At 49.8% G+C, this 14,539-nt stretch overlaps 3 protein-coding genes across 3 annotated transcripts; 1 reads left to right on the top strand and 2 right to left on the bottom strand.

The window, feature by feature from the left end:
- Positions 1-4,460: 4,460 nt before the first annotated feature.
- CTHT_0032080 (oxidoreductase-like protein) lies at positions 4,461-7,849 on the bottom strand (the record flags this gene model as incomplete). Its single annotated transcript, XM_006693586.1, has 6 exons — positions 4,461-5,070; positions 5,139-5,223; positions 5,283-5,335; positions 5,398-5,723; positions 6,339-6,481; positions 6,559-7,849. 6 exons carry the CDS (start codon positions 7,847-7,849, stop codon positions 4,461-4,463), a joined length of 2,508 nt encoding a protein of 835 aa, XP_006693649.1.
- Positions 7,850-8,869: 1,020 nt separating this feature from the next.
- On the top strand, positions 8,870-10,021 carry CTHT_0032070 (uncharacterized protein; the record flags this gene model as incomplete). Its single annotated transcript, XM_006693585.1, has 1 exon — positions 8,870-10,021. The coding sequence occupies one exon, from the start codon at positions 8,870-8,872 to the stop codon at positions 10,019-10,021; it is 1,152 nt and encodes a 383-aa protein (XP_006693648.1).
- Positions 10,022-12,522: 2,501 nt separating this feature from the next.
- Positions 12,523-14,350, bottom strand: CTHT_0032060 (uncharacterized protein; the record flags this gene model as incomplete). Its single annotated transcript, XM_006693584.1, has 5 exons — positions 12,523-13,217; positions 13,275-13,404; positions 13,465-13,533; positions 13,596-13,657; positions 14,044-14,350. The coding sequence occupies 5 exons, from the start codon at positions 14,348-14,350 to the stop codon at positions 12,523-12,525; spliced, it is 1,263 nt and encodes a 420-aa protein (XP_006693647.1).
- Between the last annotated feature and the right edge of the window lie 189 nt (positions 14,351-14,539).

Raw genomic sequence — 14,539 nt, 5'->3', positions numbered from 1 at the left:
TTACAACAGATATCGTAGTCAACACAAATACTCCCGTAGCGTGTTGTCGTATTTCCAACAAGCAACGATTTCTTTTCCTATTGGTCTAAGAGTTGACATCGTGTAATCCGTGATGTTTATGCGATACCAGGAACCCGGGGTTTGATCGTCACCTTTTGGTGGTATCGTGCATTTGACCCCAAGTTGTACACTATACAGGTTTTCTTTTTGGTAATTTCATTTACTACAACATGATATAACTGCCAAATATAATTTCATTGCTGTTAGCTCTAATCCAGAAATCCGGTGAAAAACCATGGCCGCTTTCTAGCATTGCAAGCCCTCTGGATGACTTATCGATTCCATGTTAAGGTTATGTGGCAGCTCGCGTCTCTCTGGGGGTCTGTGTTAGCTTATCCTCTTGTTGCCAAGCTATAAAAGGAGCACTCTGCTAACATCAAAACCTCACTGTGCTTTTCTGAAGCTCCCAGCATAGCTATAGCGCAGGCGAGCTAGCTTGGAACTTGTGAAAGATGCGATGCTAGATAGAAGTTCGAGTGCGATTAAGAGGAGGAAAAACCGAGGGCACGGATCCATAAGAGATCCAGGATTGGGACCCAAGGTACCGGACCTTAAAATATGACTCTTGTAACGACCTGCTATATGTTTCCCTCTTTCAACAAGCAAGTTTTAGCAACCGATCTTCATCCTGAATCGAACCAAGATTTTGGCGCCGGTCTTGGCTTAAGACTCAAATGACTTGAATACCAAATGTCCCACTTCAGGCCGGATGGTTGTGGGCTGTGGGCCATCATCCTGAGGGTGAAAAAAGCCTATTATTAGGCTCGACCATTCAGAGCGTTCAGTTCTGGACAGACTCACAGATCCGCTCGATACATAGCCTTTAAAATAAATCAGTCGCTTCCTCTTGCGCAATGCTGCAGGTATGATATAAAAAGAGAGTTTCATTTTCCTTAGGGAGACAATATTAGCAGATTTAATATTTTCTGTTTTTCAATGTTAATATGTTGAGTATTTGAAGTTGCAAATTCTATGTGAAGTATATGTGGATCTGGCTATGGCAATTTTTGGCGTCCGCGGCAGAAGGAACGTTCCTCCTGGGATGTTTCGCTTACCATCGCACGCAGGGCTGAGTGGACCCCACATAGGGTTCCACAGTCTTTGGTCAGGCTTATCACCGATCTCATTGGCCAGCAGTTTTTCTCCCAAGCCTCGTTCCACCCGATTAAGTCTCACTCATGACATTGTTCCAGTCGCCATCACCATGCCACACCAATGGTACCGCCTGTGGGAGAAAAAACCAAATGCATGAAAGTCCATTCGATTCTGCAAGACGCTGACTATTTCATGAAGCACAGAAATGACACACCTAGAATGTCTAATTGCAGAACATAAGTCTAGCAAACTTGGGCAAACATGAAGGGTGCCTGTGTCACTGAGCAGCCAATCCTTTGGCATGAATGTTACAGATTATTTGCAGTGACATCACAACAGCCCTAGAAGCCGAGGGAGAAGTCTCAGTCACTCGCCGGCCGCGGACTGAGTGATCACAGCCATACGCTCCTCGTGGAATGTGTTGTTTGCTCCTTAACCAAGCCGAAATATGGAGTGCTGTGTACAATCCTGCGACACGGTAATGGCATCGAGGTACTGCAAGTGGTGATTGACACTCCTCTCAACCCATCCTGCTGCGTAACCACTGCGACTTGAAGTTGCTACCTTTTTGGTCTCTATCAGTCTGGGATCACTTGTTCCTTTGTCGAGTCTTGCTTCTCGAAGCCACAGCTGCTTGGTTTTAAGTACCAAGCTCTTGTGAATGCCTGACGATCACAAGCTTTGTGTCCTCCCCATGCTTGCCACATCCCAAAGCTTCACCTTGCTTAGAGCCGACAGCGCCACGGCATCAAGCTTTGCACCCCGTGCAAACTGGATCGTCTATTTCTCCTGTTAAATTCGGCCAAGCAACTGGCCAGCGACTCAAGCTTCCGGCAAGCGTCCGTCATGACGTCACCTGCAAACACACACCATTGCTGAGTAGATATCAGTGCATTCCAGTACTTCTGATACGAGGGTTTGACCATGTAGGCCACAAAACTGCCAACAAGGCAACTTTTCGAGATAACCTTACGGGTTTGGTCAGAGCCACAGGAGTTCTCCTTGCTCACATCGCACCTGTGGCGTAGTGTCTCAATTATCGACTTGCTTGTCTGGTGGCTTCATTGGCTTGGCATGTTACAACAGCTTCTTGTCGTGAATCCTTCCATCCCATGGAACCTGCAACCCCCTGTATGCCGGCTGCCTTACCTGTATGTTATACAATTGTTATCCTACTAGTGTTCACGTCGCTAATTCCACTTTCCTCCGACTTGTGCCCGCAATATAAAACTTCTCTCATCATTATCTTTATCGGGACATATTGCTATATTGAAGGCAAGGCATTCCAGTGAAACCGGCCTCTTCCGGTAACCCTCTCACCTTAACAATCATCCAGAAGCACGACTAAGTCTCAAAGGATAAAATTTGCATGGTCTGTCGTACAAGTCTCGACTTTAAACACGCACTTACGATTAGCTAGCAACCATGCGTCTCGGGGGAAAGCCATATACTTCGTTCTTATAACCCCTTTATTCTTCATTTTTGCGTGCTTAGTCTCTAATTCACGCTATTACACTGATATTTTGGCCAAGTTCCGCACTTTGGTCTTCTGTGAGAATCACGTCGCAACCAAATGGTGGACTGACTTCCTGAACCATCTGGAGGACACTTGAGTCTGTGCTCCTCCACCAGCATTTGATGGGAGAGCACCTCTCAAGAATTGGCCTCCAAAGTTTGATGTTAAACGACCAGAGCTGCTAGTTATGAGCAAGGAGAACGAGGATAAATGGAGAGAATCCCATTCTTCCTTCATCACCAAACTTGCCCACTTTGTCAAAAGGCTCCAGGATTTGTACCAGCCAGGTATGACGGGGATTGTCACCGCCGCAGGCCGACCAAATTTCGGACAAGTCATCTCGTTGGTCCTCATGACTCGCCAGGTCGGCTCCCATCTACCGATACAAGTTATTCTAGACTCCTCTGAGGCATGGGTCGAGTATGTCTTCGGCAACATCTTCCCGGGATACAATGCGACTTGCGTTGAGCTCAAGGATGTATGGGCCGGCGTTCATCCCTTTGTGCAGAAGCTAGGCCTCCAGAGCTTCCAATGGAAGTTGCTCTTGATCATCCCTTCGACCTTCCAGAATGTCCTGTTCCTTGATTCCGATGCGCTCCCCGTTCTGAACCCTGATCTGATTTTCAATACAGGAGCAGAATTATTTACCTCAACCGGCTTTATTTCCTGGCCAGACTTTTGGACTCAGTCAGCTTCGTCTACCCTCTTCAACATTTTCGGGGATGTTGAAGTTCCTCTGACATCGCGGACTACCTTAAAAAGCCGCATTATGGTTTGTAACAAAGCTCACCACGCCGACATATTATTGCTTGCTGCATATTACAACTTTAACGGTTCTGTCCACTACTACCCAATCACTACACAACATGGTCCAGTAGAAGGAGATAAAAAGACTTTCTTTCTCGCGGCCTTTATTCTTGAGGCTGTGGAAAGGTGAAGCACACGTACAGACAGCCAACATGGTGGGTGAGACCAGGTGTCGGTGTAAAGAAGGGCTACTGGGATGTCAAGATGCTCCCTAAAGTTCGTCATCGCTGTGCCGGTTACCGTGGAATGCTCATGCAACAAATGGATCCCGTCGAGGACTACTGTGCGGTAGTAGCGGCCATTGAGAAGCACACAAAAGAACGTACATTCGGAGGGACCAGCTAAGCAAGGGGCGAGGAAATACTGTCGGTTAGCTTTCCCTTTTGGAACATTTTGGAAGCGCGTTGCTCCCGCACCCACGCCAGAGGTTGGTATTAACGAGTATTTGACGGACTCTTCCTAGCGCAACTTTACAACCTAACCTTCAATCACAACCCCAAGCGGTACATGTTTCTGCACCATATTGGCATGAAGCTGGATTTTACACATATACTGGATCCAAAGAGTCAGATCATTTTCAAGGATAAGAAAGGTCACAATACCCGGCTCTGGGAGGATCCACTGTGGATGATCGATCGCGTAGGAAGAGACGTCGAGAAGATGCTTTGGGAGGACAGCATGCGTAATTCTTGCGATGTGGGCCTGGGAAGGTGGGCTAATGTGTGCAATGCCATGCGGAGATTTGGAAGGAGGTATAGCAATGATGGGACGGTCTTGATTTTAGAACAGGCGATCGGAGCAGGCCCGGTTCGGCTTTAGACAGCAACATCATGTAACGTGTATATTTTGTCATGTACAAAGAGATCGCATCAACTGACATCTAGCACTAGACTTTGCAAAGTTTGATGCACTTGATGCCTGCAAAACTCGTGACCAAAAGACATTGTCTGCAAAATTTCCAACTGGAACACGTTAAACTCTCTCAATACCCCCGCTTCTTATCCACCAAATTTACCAACTCCTTGCCATCTGCTAATCTCTTCAAATTCCCCTTCAGAATCTCCAACACCCGATCAAAATATTTCACCGATGCTCCTGACACATGCGGCGTGATAATCACGTTCTTCGTCCCCCACAATCGATGCCCATCCGGCAACGGCTCCGGATCCGTCACATCCAGCGCCGCGCCCTTAATCAACCCTCCTTCCAGCGCCTCAATCAGCGCATTTGTATCGATAACCGGTCCCCGAGCAACATTACTCACGAATGTGCGTCCCTTGGCCGTCTTTGCAAGCACCTCGAACTCGGCCTTGGAAAGGAGATGCTTCGTCTGCGCGGTCAGGGGTGTGGCGATGACGAGGAGGTCAAGACCGGACGCAAGGAAGGCGTGCACATCGGCGGGAGACCCGCCGCTGAACCATTTCGCGGGGATAGTGCCCTCCGGGTCGCCCAGGCCGGCCGGGGTCCAGGAGTGGTCGCGTCGGGACTCGGGAGTGGGACGCGGGTGCAAGGTGTAGGCGTGGACGGTCATGCCCATTGCGCGGGCAACACGGGCGGTTTGTCGGCCGATACTGCCGTAGCCTAGAATGCCGCTAGATAGATGGATGAGTTAGAACGGGGTTTATGAGGGGTGTCAGGGGGGTAGGCAGCAGAGGAGTACATTGTCTTGTTGGCGGCATCTTGGATGGTGTGCATTTGAGCCCTGTCCCAATATCCTTCTTTTTGTTGCTGGAGATACTGTGGGACTGTGGTTACGCAGGTGTCAGCTTCACATATGCGAGGCCTCGATGAACTCATTTCTTACGATGATGCTCAAATGCAAGGTATGTGCCAATGATCCATTCTGAGATCTGAGGCCTACGCCATGACCCGTCAGTCTAACCCTCGACTCCTGCAACCCGCCAGACTCAAAAACTCACCCATGAACACCATTCGCAGAGCAAAACTTCACATTGGTATCCTTAAACGTGGGGTTGTCCAACAGATGGTTCACACCCGCACTCATGAGCTGCACATACTGCAGCGTAGAAGCCTCCTCCGGTTTCGGCAGGGTGCTAAAGGTCAAGAGAATCGTCACATTCTTCCATATCTCTGGTGGCAGGACCTCAAGGGGGAGCGCCTTCCCGTCCCAATTTTGAAGATGGATTACAACTTCCAAATCAGGAAACTCAGACTTGAGCCCCTCCGCGAAGCCAGCAGGTACCGGCCAAGGAGTCACAAGCAGAAGCTTGTGGCCCTTGAGGGTCTTGTTCACATTAGTCTTAATCAGCATAGTGGCTGTGGTGATTGTTGAGTAGTTCACAATCTTGACGACCCGAGTCTCAGACAGATGGGAGGAATGAGGGGATTTTTGAGGAACTAAGACTGGAACACAGTCGCACGATGCAGAAAGAAGGAATTAGATAGCGAGTGGGCTCCGGTTGCCAAACGGGTGGTGGACCTAGGGAGTGGGAGCCGAATCTCGGCTCTCCGTTGTGCAGCGGATCCACCGTTCACCTCAGACCCTGGGAGTATTCCCGGCAAGACGGTCGCAGGAAGGCCGAAATCTTTGGCGAGGGTCCAGACTAACACAATTACGCCATTCTCTCACGCAACCCACTCATCCATGCCGAATCCTGGTTGGACATATCACTTGTAATTTCGAATTCCGATGGCCATAATCCAGACGAGAATGTCCTAAGCATGCAAAATCCCCCAGAAAGTTACCTTGAGTCCATAATCAGTTTGCAGTTCTCGCGCTAATGAATGCAGACCGCGACGTGCCCGCTCGTGGTCATATCCGTCATCCACCAGAGAGGCCTTGAACATGCAAGCTAAAACTTCTCTCACCACTTTAAGACTGCACTTTGTGTAATCTTACGACAACACCGCTGCCACAACGGTTCTCGATGGTATGGTGGAACTTCAGGGGCGCATCGGCAGGACGTCCATGGTTCTCAATCACGTCGTACCGTTGTAACATACGGACGACGATATACGCCGTCTGAATGCGAGCAATCTGTTCTACAGCACTCAGTCAGCAATACTCCAGTGGCAGGTGGTACTTGTACGAGACGGGAGTTCAGTGGTTCGTAACTTACGACCCAGACACTGGCGAACACCTCCGCCGAAGGGAATAAACTCAAACCCAAACTTGCGGCCGCCCTTCTCAATCCACCTCTCTGGGCGGAACTCATCAACATTGGGCCCCCAAATGTCCTCCCTTCTCGTCATTGCATATGTCGAAATGAGAACCTGCGTTCCCTTGGGGACCATGATGGGTTGAAGAGGGTTGGGGTGCCCGCCCCGTGGAAGCTTCGTGTCACGGAGTGCGACACGCTCATTCAACGGAATCACGGGAGCCACACGCAATGACTCATTGATGACGGCATTGAGGTACAGGCCGCGAAGCTTCCCAAAATCCGTGAGGCCGCTGGGCTTAGTTGGCGAGTAAGGCCCGAACTGTTCTAGGATCTCCTCGCGCAGTTTTTTGAATACCCGAGGATGGCGTGCCAGGAAGTAAAAGATCCATCCCAAGAGCGCAGCAGTCGTGTCACGGCCGGCCAGGAGGATGTTGAGTGTTTGGCCGCGGAGTTCATCGGGGTCTTGCGTCTCCTTTGCTAGCTCGTGCAGCAGGACATACCGATCCTTGCGGGGTGCGCCAGTATCAGCCAAACCATCCAGGTACGCATCACCACGCATCAATCGCAGCTGAACAAACCAATCGGCAAACCTGTGCACAGCCTCGCAGTGCTTCTTGAATTCTCCCGATGGTAGCAACCAGCGGTACTTCCAGAGAGCTCCCCGCGTTTCGATCCAGGCTTTTCCAGCATCCATATGTGAGCTGATATTCATGCGGTCAGGGGCTGGGTAGCCCGGGAGATCGGGCAACTTAACCCTGGCCTTGGGGTTTTGGGAATGCACCGAATATCCGTAGATGAGCTCTGTTGTGATATCCAGCGTCATATTGTAGAAGAGTGGCTGCAGGTCGAACTTATTTGTCCAGCCTGCTTCCACCGCGGGTCTTCCGTCCATATACTCATCAATTGCCTCAAACAGCTCTTGGACGTGGCGTTCAACGAGATCCAGGTCATTGATAGCATCCTTTGAGAACTGCGGCCGGACAAGCAGACGAGATACTTTCCACTCTTCTCCCCGTGTGGTGAAGACGCCATGTCCAACCAAAGGGCTCCAACTGGCTGTCCGATGCTCGCCAACGTCCCAGTCCGCCGAGTTCGATGCTAGTATCGCCTGGACGTTCTCAGGGTCGCGAGTGACAATCAGCTGATAGTCGCCAATGGGGACAATGCACGTGTGGATGGACTTGCCCATCTCTTTGTCCAAGCTCTCGACGAGGTGCATCGGTCCCCTTTCCATCTTGTTGGCTTTCATATTGTCGATGAGCCAGCCGAAGCCGAGAAAACCTTTTTTGGGGAGGGAGGGAATTGGGTCGCAGCCATTCCGCTTGACTAATTGCCTCCAATGTTCTGCCTCTCTTGCACGTCGTTTGGCACGGCGACGGTATAACGCAAGCAGGACACACAACAGACTTGATGTGATGTGTTTCCATGTTAGCTTGGAGATAAACCGCCCCAAATCCCCAAGCAACGCCTGAACGAAAGACCTTGTAAGGTCCCCAATGACTGCACAATACAGCCATCCTGCCAAAACAAGCAGTAGGAGTAAAACCATGACTGTCTTCATGGTTTCGGCCCCGAGCTCAGAGCCTTGATGACTACGCAGGATGTCAGAGGATCGATGTATGAAGCTAAAAATCGCATCAGCGACCGTATGGCACTTTAGGCCGGTCATAACAAGAACCTCACTGACCTTCTTACTTTTAGGACGTCCTCCAGGTCAAGCTCTATGTCTCCTCTTAAGGATAATACTCTGCCCTCAAGACGCGGGGTATCTGAAAGCGTTCTGTTTGCCATGTTGAAGTTCCGGTTGAGAAAAGCGATCAAACACGCTTTTTTGCTGGTTATCTGCTGGTCCTTCCTCCCCCAATGAAGTGAAATGACCTCACCAGGACGTCTCTATTACCTTCTTCGCTCTTTCTCCTTCGCATACTTGCAAGTCTCATGATTGACCCTCAGCACTTGCCTGGCTTCGAGTCAAAGTTGCAACCACAACTCACAAAGCCTATTATTTTGCTGCTAACATGACGAAGACAATGGCATTGAGCTCTCACACAACCATCCTAGAACCTACCCCCCAAAAGTCCACATTCACACGCAACCTAGGATATTTCTCGATCTCGTCAACCTAAGAATAACCTAAGGCCATATGCATCACGACAGCTTGTCAATGTTGCCACACAACCGCTCTAGGTGTTCTCCTCCTCGCGCCTATTCTTCCAAAAGGTTGCTTCTAGAACCTCTTGGCCAACGGCATCGACATCTACTTAGCAAGATGATGGGTCCTCAACAGACTTTTTCGCGCGCCCTGGTAGTCATTATGGCCATTCTGCTCATTATTATACTTATGCCGACCGCAAGAGTGTCTGCTGCTCCAAATTACCGAGTACCTGCACACTACTCGGGGGAGGCCCAGAAGTTGGCAGACCCAACTTATGGCCCCATCCCTGGCCAGTCAGACCACTACAACTACTACTGGGGCATTGAGAGGCCATTTCCCGGTAACATCACTGATCCGATCTTCCCGACGGAAAATGGTCCTCCAGCTCCCAATGACTACACCTGGCAAAACTTGTTGTCTGCAGAATGGGTCATCTTCGAGTTCTACCAGCAGGGAGTTGAGACCTTCACAGACGAGGATTTCATCAAGGCTGGCCTACCGAACAACACTCGCCGTCGCTTGATGGAAATTCGCAACAACGAGGCAGGCCATCTTCGCATCTTCCAAAACCAAATCTCCCCTCGGTCGATCAAACCCGGTCCCTGCAAGTACAAGTTCCCGTTGGATGATCCCATTAAATACCTGGCATTCATGACAGTCTTGGAGATTTCGAGCATGGTGTTTTTGACCGGCCTGGTTCAACAGCCGGAGCTCAACGTGCACAAAAGCGCCATGGTCGCAATTGCGGCCACTGAAGCCCGTCATGAGACCTGGGCGCTGTTGGATATCTGGAAGGAGAACCCGTTTGGCGGACCCACGGACACAATGTTCCCTTACGCCAACCAAATCTTATATACTACCAACGCCATCATTGTGCCAGGTAGCTGTCCCCCTGAAAATCCGGAGTATCCTCGTCCTCACCAGCGGCTACCATTCCTCTCAGCGGCGAAAGACACCAAGAGCTTGGCTCCGGGATCAGTTGTTCGTCTCAACTTCACAGATCCGAACAACCAACCTCACTTCCACCCTGGCATTCAGTACTATGCGGTGTTCTTCCATGGCCTTCTGAATATCAGCATGCCTATCGATACAAAGCACTGGCCAAAGAAGGACATTGCTATCACCATCCCACCGGAGTTTGAGACCAAGGGAGTTATCGTTGCCCTCGTTGCTAATACGCCTGGGGCTCCTACATTTGACACTGTTGTCGCTGGCCCTGCTGTCATTCTGAACCAACCTGTACACCTGGGTCCAGCCCTGCTCTGAAGGGCGAGTGTCCCAATTGTGGCTGTGACAATGAAAGGTGTTTGGGTGCCGGTGACTTAGCAAGCTTTCCAGACTGTTCTTAAAAAAGATGGTTCCTTTAAACAATAGTTTCAGCGTAGTCTTCAGGGACTCAAGATCCATAAAGCGATTATCGAAGAGTATGCTAGATAGTAGTAGCGTCTACAAGAAAGCCATTGTCTACCTACCTCTGCATCCCATATTGAACCCTATGTCACCTTTCCTCTCTGCTTGTCAAACCGGAGTTGGTCGAACTTCGAGTCCAGATTGGTCTTATGAAGCTTTCAACTCCTCAGACTTCCCTGCTTACCATCCATAATTACGAAGCCAAATCCTCCCCTGCCTGACTCTTACCATGTCACCCCACGGCCTGTCCCCAGACATAAGCTACATCCAACTCAGTCAATAAGAAGTTCATGCCCTCAGGATCATCGAGACATTTACCATCTGCGTTTGAAAGAAAAAGTCAAGACATCGCGCCCTTCCATCCAGCCATGAATGTCGGAAAATGTGAAAAATGCACTCTTCCTGTCTGGTAGAACAAGTGACGGGGAGAAAAGCCTTGTGATTGATGCGATCAAGTGCAATGACACAGATTCTCTCATGTACCTCTTGAAACTGGAGAAGTTCGAGTCCGACACCGGCTCAAGAAGTGGCCCCTTGCTTCACTAAATGATGGAAAGGGAGATCACAAATTCATGAAAGAGTGCATCAAGAATGGAGCTGTCGAATGTCTGGTTTCTCTCAGGAAGTGGGTTGTGAGCTCCAGAACACTATATATCTACGATTATGTCTGGTTAAGTCGTACAGCTCAATCTATTGCTCTTCGTGAGAACAATGGAATTGTTTATTCTACATGGTTGGCGAGCCTGGCTCGGAGAAAAAGTACAAGGATTACATGCCTCCTCCGGAGACAGTCTGGGCCCATGTCTTTATGACCACTCCGCTGCCAAATATACTGCTCCTAATGTTGGATGTGTTACCCTTCAATCTCAATCTGCTACATCCTCTAATGTCACACTGTAGCAGGCGAAAGACCCATCCAACTATTGTCAACATCCTCCTCTGCAAGTTCGATCTAAACGCATCGACACCTCCGACTACGAAGACAAATCTACCGAACCCCCCTTGCCGCAGCCGCCAACTCCCTAAACGTCCTGTCATGACCTCCCTCCTCCGCAACGACGCACAGGTCGTCATCCCCTACTTTGACAATCCCAGCCAAAGCCCTCTCATCTCAGCAGTCCTCCAATACCTCCCGTCCAAACTGACCTCCCTCCAAATGTCAACTGCACCCCTAGCCCCAACTCTACCGCCCTCGCTAAAGATGTGCCTCTCCCCCAACGACTACACCGTCGATGTTTGGCATCGTATCGTTGCCTAAAAAGCCTGCCTGCTGCGCAGCACAGTGGCCAACCTGGTTGGCAACGCCCGCTCCGAGATGCGGACGTGTCACAGGGGGAAGAAGGTCAAGAAGGAGCAGATAAAAAAACACAAGAAGGCATTCGCCAAGATCACGACACGCGCGAGCGTCGCTTACCTACATACGTTGCGCACTTTCTCAGACGACTTCACCTTGGTTGTTGCTGGATAGGCAGGAGGTGGGGGGGTTATGGATCCGTTTTCAAAAGAGGAGACTGCGTTGATGAGGCATGTGGGAAGGGTTAAGTTGAGGGGGTCAAGTTGTGACCTGGAGAGAAGGATCACGGGAAGGGGTCGGAAGAGGGGGTCGCGAAGGGGATTGAAGAGTATGATATGACAAAGGCAGGGCCAATACTACCTTCCCCGAAACGCAATGGACGCACACTGCGTTAGTTACTTTTCCTGCTTCAAGCCCCTCTCGATGCAATCTGCAAAGCTGTTTGGTCCATGCTGTTCGCTTCCGATACACTGGACGAGGCACCGAAGGTGCTTGACACCAGCAACATCCTTAAGGCAGCAGGGAAATCTGGTCACGATCGGGATCCTGTCAAGGTCTTATACGAGCTGCTCGTGGCACCCGATAGGGCGATGCGGGAGAAGTACTGCATGGCGCATGACAAGGAAAACAGGGTAAATTGCTTGGGGCCGTTTCATGACTATTGTGAATCGATACGCATGGTGGAGATGAAGATTGAGCGAGAGAGAGGTGAGTTCAGGTTTCTTTTCTCTCACTTAAAGCATTGGCAAGTTGGACTAGCCTTTTCTAACGTGTAGGCAGATCGTATAATACTGTGAATCAGGATAAAGTTTTTATCGATTGAGCTATCAACAGCCTTCCAACAGTGCTTAACAGGTTACTCGTTGTGATGGGGTGGTCCGTAAAAATAGACTGTCCTTGTGACCTGATTGACCTGTACCCGAGAGCTGGGTGTCTTGTGCTAGCTATCCCTGTTCATATTTATGAAGGTATCGTATAGGCCAAGGCCCCTAGCTCCCGAGCTTCCTAACTCCTGGACTCCTCCACGAGGAAATGCCCAAAAGCCATGCAATCCCCGCGAGTTTCACTGAGGCAGGTCCAGCGCATACTGGATTGGAATGCCGGCCCACGCCAGTAACTTAGCCTGAGCCTCCTCAAATTCCTTCGCAAACTCCTCACTCCCCGGACAATTCCCCGGCTTCTGTGTCAGAACGGATCCAAACATGTCAAACACCATTTTTGTGTAAAGCGTCCCGCTTCCAAAGACCTTAGACACGGCCTTAAAGAGGACGTAAAGATAGCCATAGGCGACGGTCCGGGCATCCATAATTGTAGCCATTTCCTTCCCGTTTGACTTGAGAACCCCTGAGTCAGGGGGTAAGTTGCCCAGCTGAATTAGCATGATGCAAGTATCAAAGAGGTCATTGACCCATTCTGGCCCGTCACGACAGCGCCGGACCAGCTGGCCCTTGAGAATGTTCACTGCTGCCTGCCGATACTTTCCTTTCTGTCGATAAAGTATTCCCAGAGCCATTCGGGCTGCTGGTAGCGGATCCATGAATTCAGGCCAAGAGGGGGCCTTACCGAGGACATAATTAAGACGACTTTCGACTGGTTCGTTGTGGGGACTGAAAACAGCATTGTCAGGGGCTTGGTTGAGGAGAACAGCTTCGCGGATTAGTGCGAGGATATTGGTTTCCGTCTGCAGAACAGCGTCCATGTTGCCAGCTTGTGCGATCAATGCCTCATGATCCTTAGCTTCAGATTTGCAGCGCCGGCCTGGTCACATGAAAGTCAGCTCAAGGAAGAGATAGGGATCACGACAGGAATCCTTACATGAACATTTAATGTGATATTCTTGCTCCAGGAGATGCTGGCGAGAGGCTACACCGAGAGTCGGGTCAACGTAACAAATTGTTATCTCTTCTCCCGCCGAAATCCTTTTCAGCGACCGGACTTTAAGCTCCTGACCGTCGAAAAAGACAAATGTATTAGGGTCGCAAGAATGGTTGATGACTGCTGTTACTAAATCGAAGGCAGAGCCGACGCTGCGATGATCTCCTGCAGTGCGAATCCTGACGCAGTTGATTCGAAGCTGCAAAGATATGATAAATTAACTTCGGTGCTGGGGCTTTTTGTCATGAAAATAAGACATACTGCCGGCACAATCTTCCAAAGCCACACCAGGCTGGCCTTCCCGCCGGTTGCATTTTGAATAGCTAAGGCAACTTGAGTAATGTCGGCGCCCCGTTTTGAATCCTTGACAAAATCGTAGAAGTGAGTCTGCAAAAAAGAGATCACCTTCAAAAGTTCTGACGGTATTCGTTTCTGTAGCCGCCAGAAAGTGAGTCGATAGGCAAGTAAGTGCTGTGACCTCAGTCTCGGAGCTTCTTTAAGAATTTTGCACTCATTCTTATGGTATTTTACCCAAGCATCTTTTTGACATTCCTAAAGAACGAACAAGCAAGTCCCTCTGTCAGCATAACCCGTTATTCCTTAGCAACTCATTCATTGTCACCACTACCAACCTTACTGCAAAATTTGATCGCCCGACATCCTGAGCATGCTTTACACTTTTGCTCTTGGAACATGCCTAAATTCGCACCTGGGACATACTCTGTCTCCTTGAGACAGTGGTAGCACAGATAGTCCAGGTTCCGGTCATAGTCGACAGCAGTCATAAATGGTATTGAGCGATAAATCTCCTGGCCCTCCTCGATGTCCTGAGTTGTAAATAGGCCCGAGCCCATTGATATCAGAGAGGATTTAATCATGAGAGGGACTGAGGAATGAATTTTGCGCAGCATGTAGTCGCACAACTGGGGCTCGGTATGGAACGCTTCACGAGGCGATGGCTTGAAGTCATCGTTATCCTCAATGATATCGCCGTTTTCAGGACGATAGTCGGTCATTTTGCGGGTGACAGAGCGGCGTATCAATAATCAAAAAAGGCAGACAAATCAGGGTGGTATCAAAAAGAAGCGTGTCGACTGGCAGTAATGGAATTGAAAAATGTTTTGCGATGATCAGGCTATCTGGAAAAACATAAGTGAGTTAGCTGCTAAAGGTGCCGATATTCTAATGGGAAGGCAGGAAAACTG

Source organism: Thermochaetoides thermophila, assembly GCF_000221225.1.
Source record: "Thermochaetoides thermophila DSM 1495 unplaced genomic scaffold scf7180000011816, whole genome shotgun sequence".
NCBI classification, from domain to species: Eukaryota; Fungi; Ascomycota; class Sordariomycetes; order Sordariales; family Chaetomiaceae; genus Thermochaetoides; species Thermochaetoides thermophila.
The sequence above is the reverse complement of the archived record's forward strand: the minus strand, read 5'-3'. Positions and strand labels throughout refer to the sequence as shown.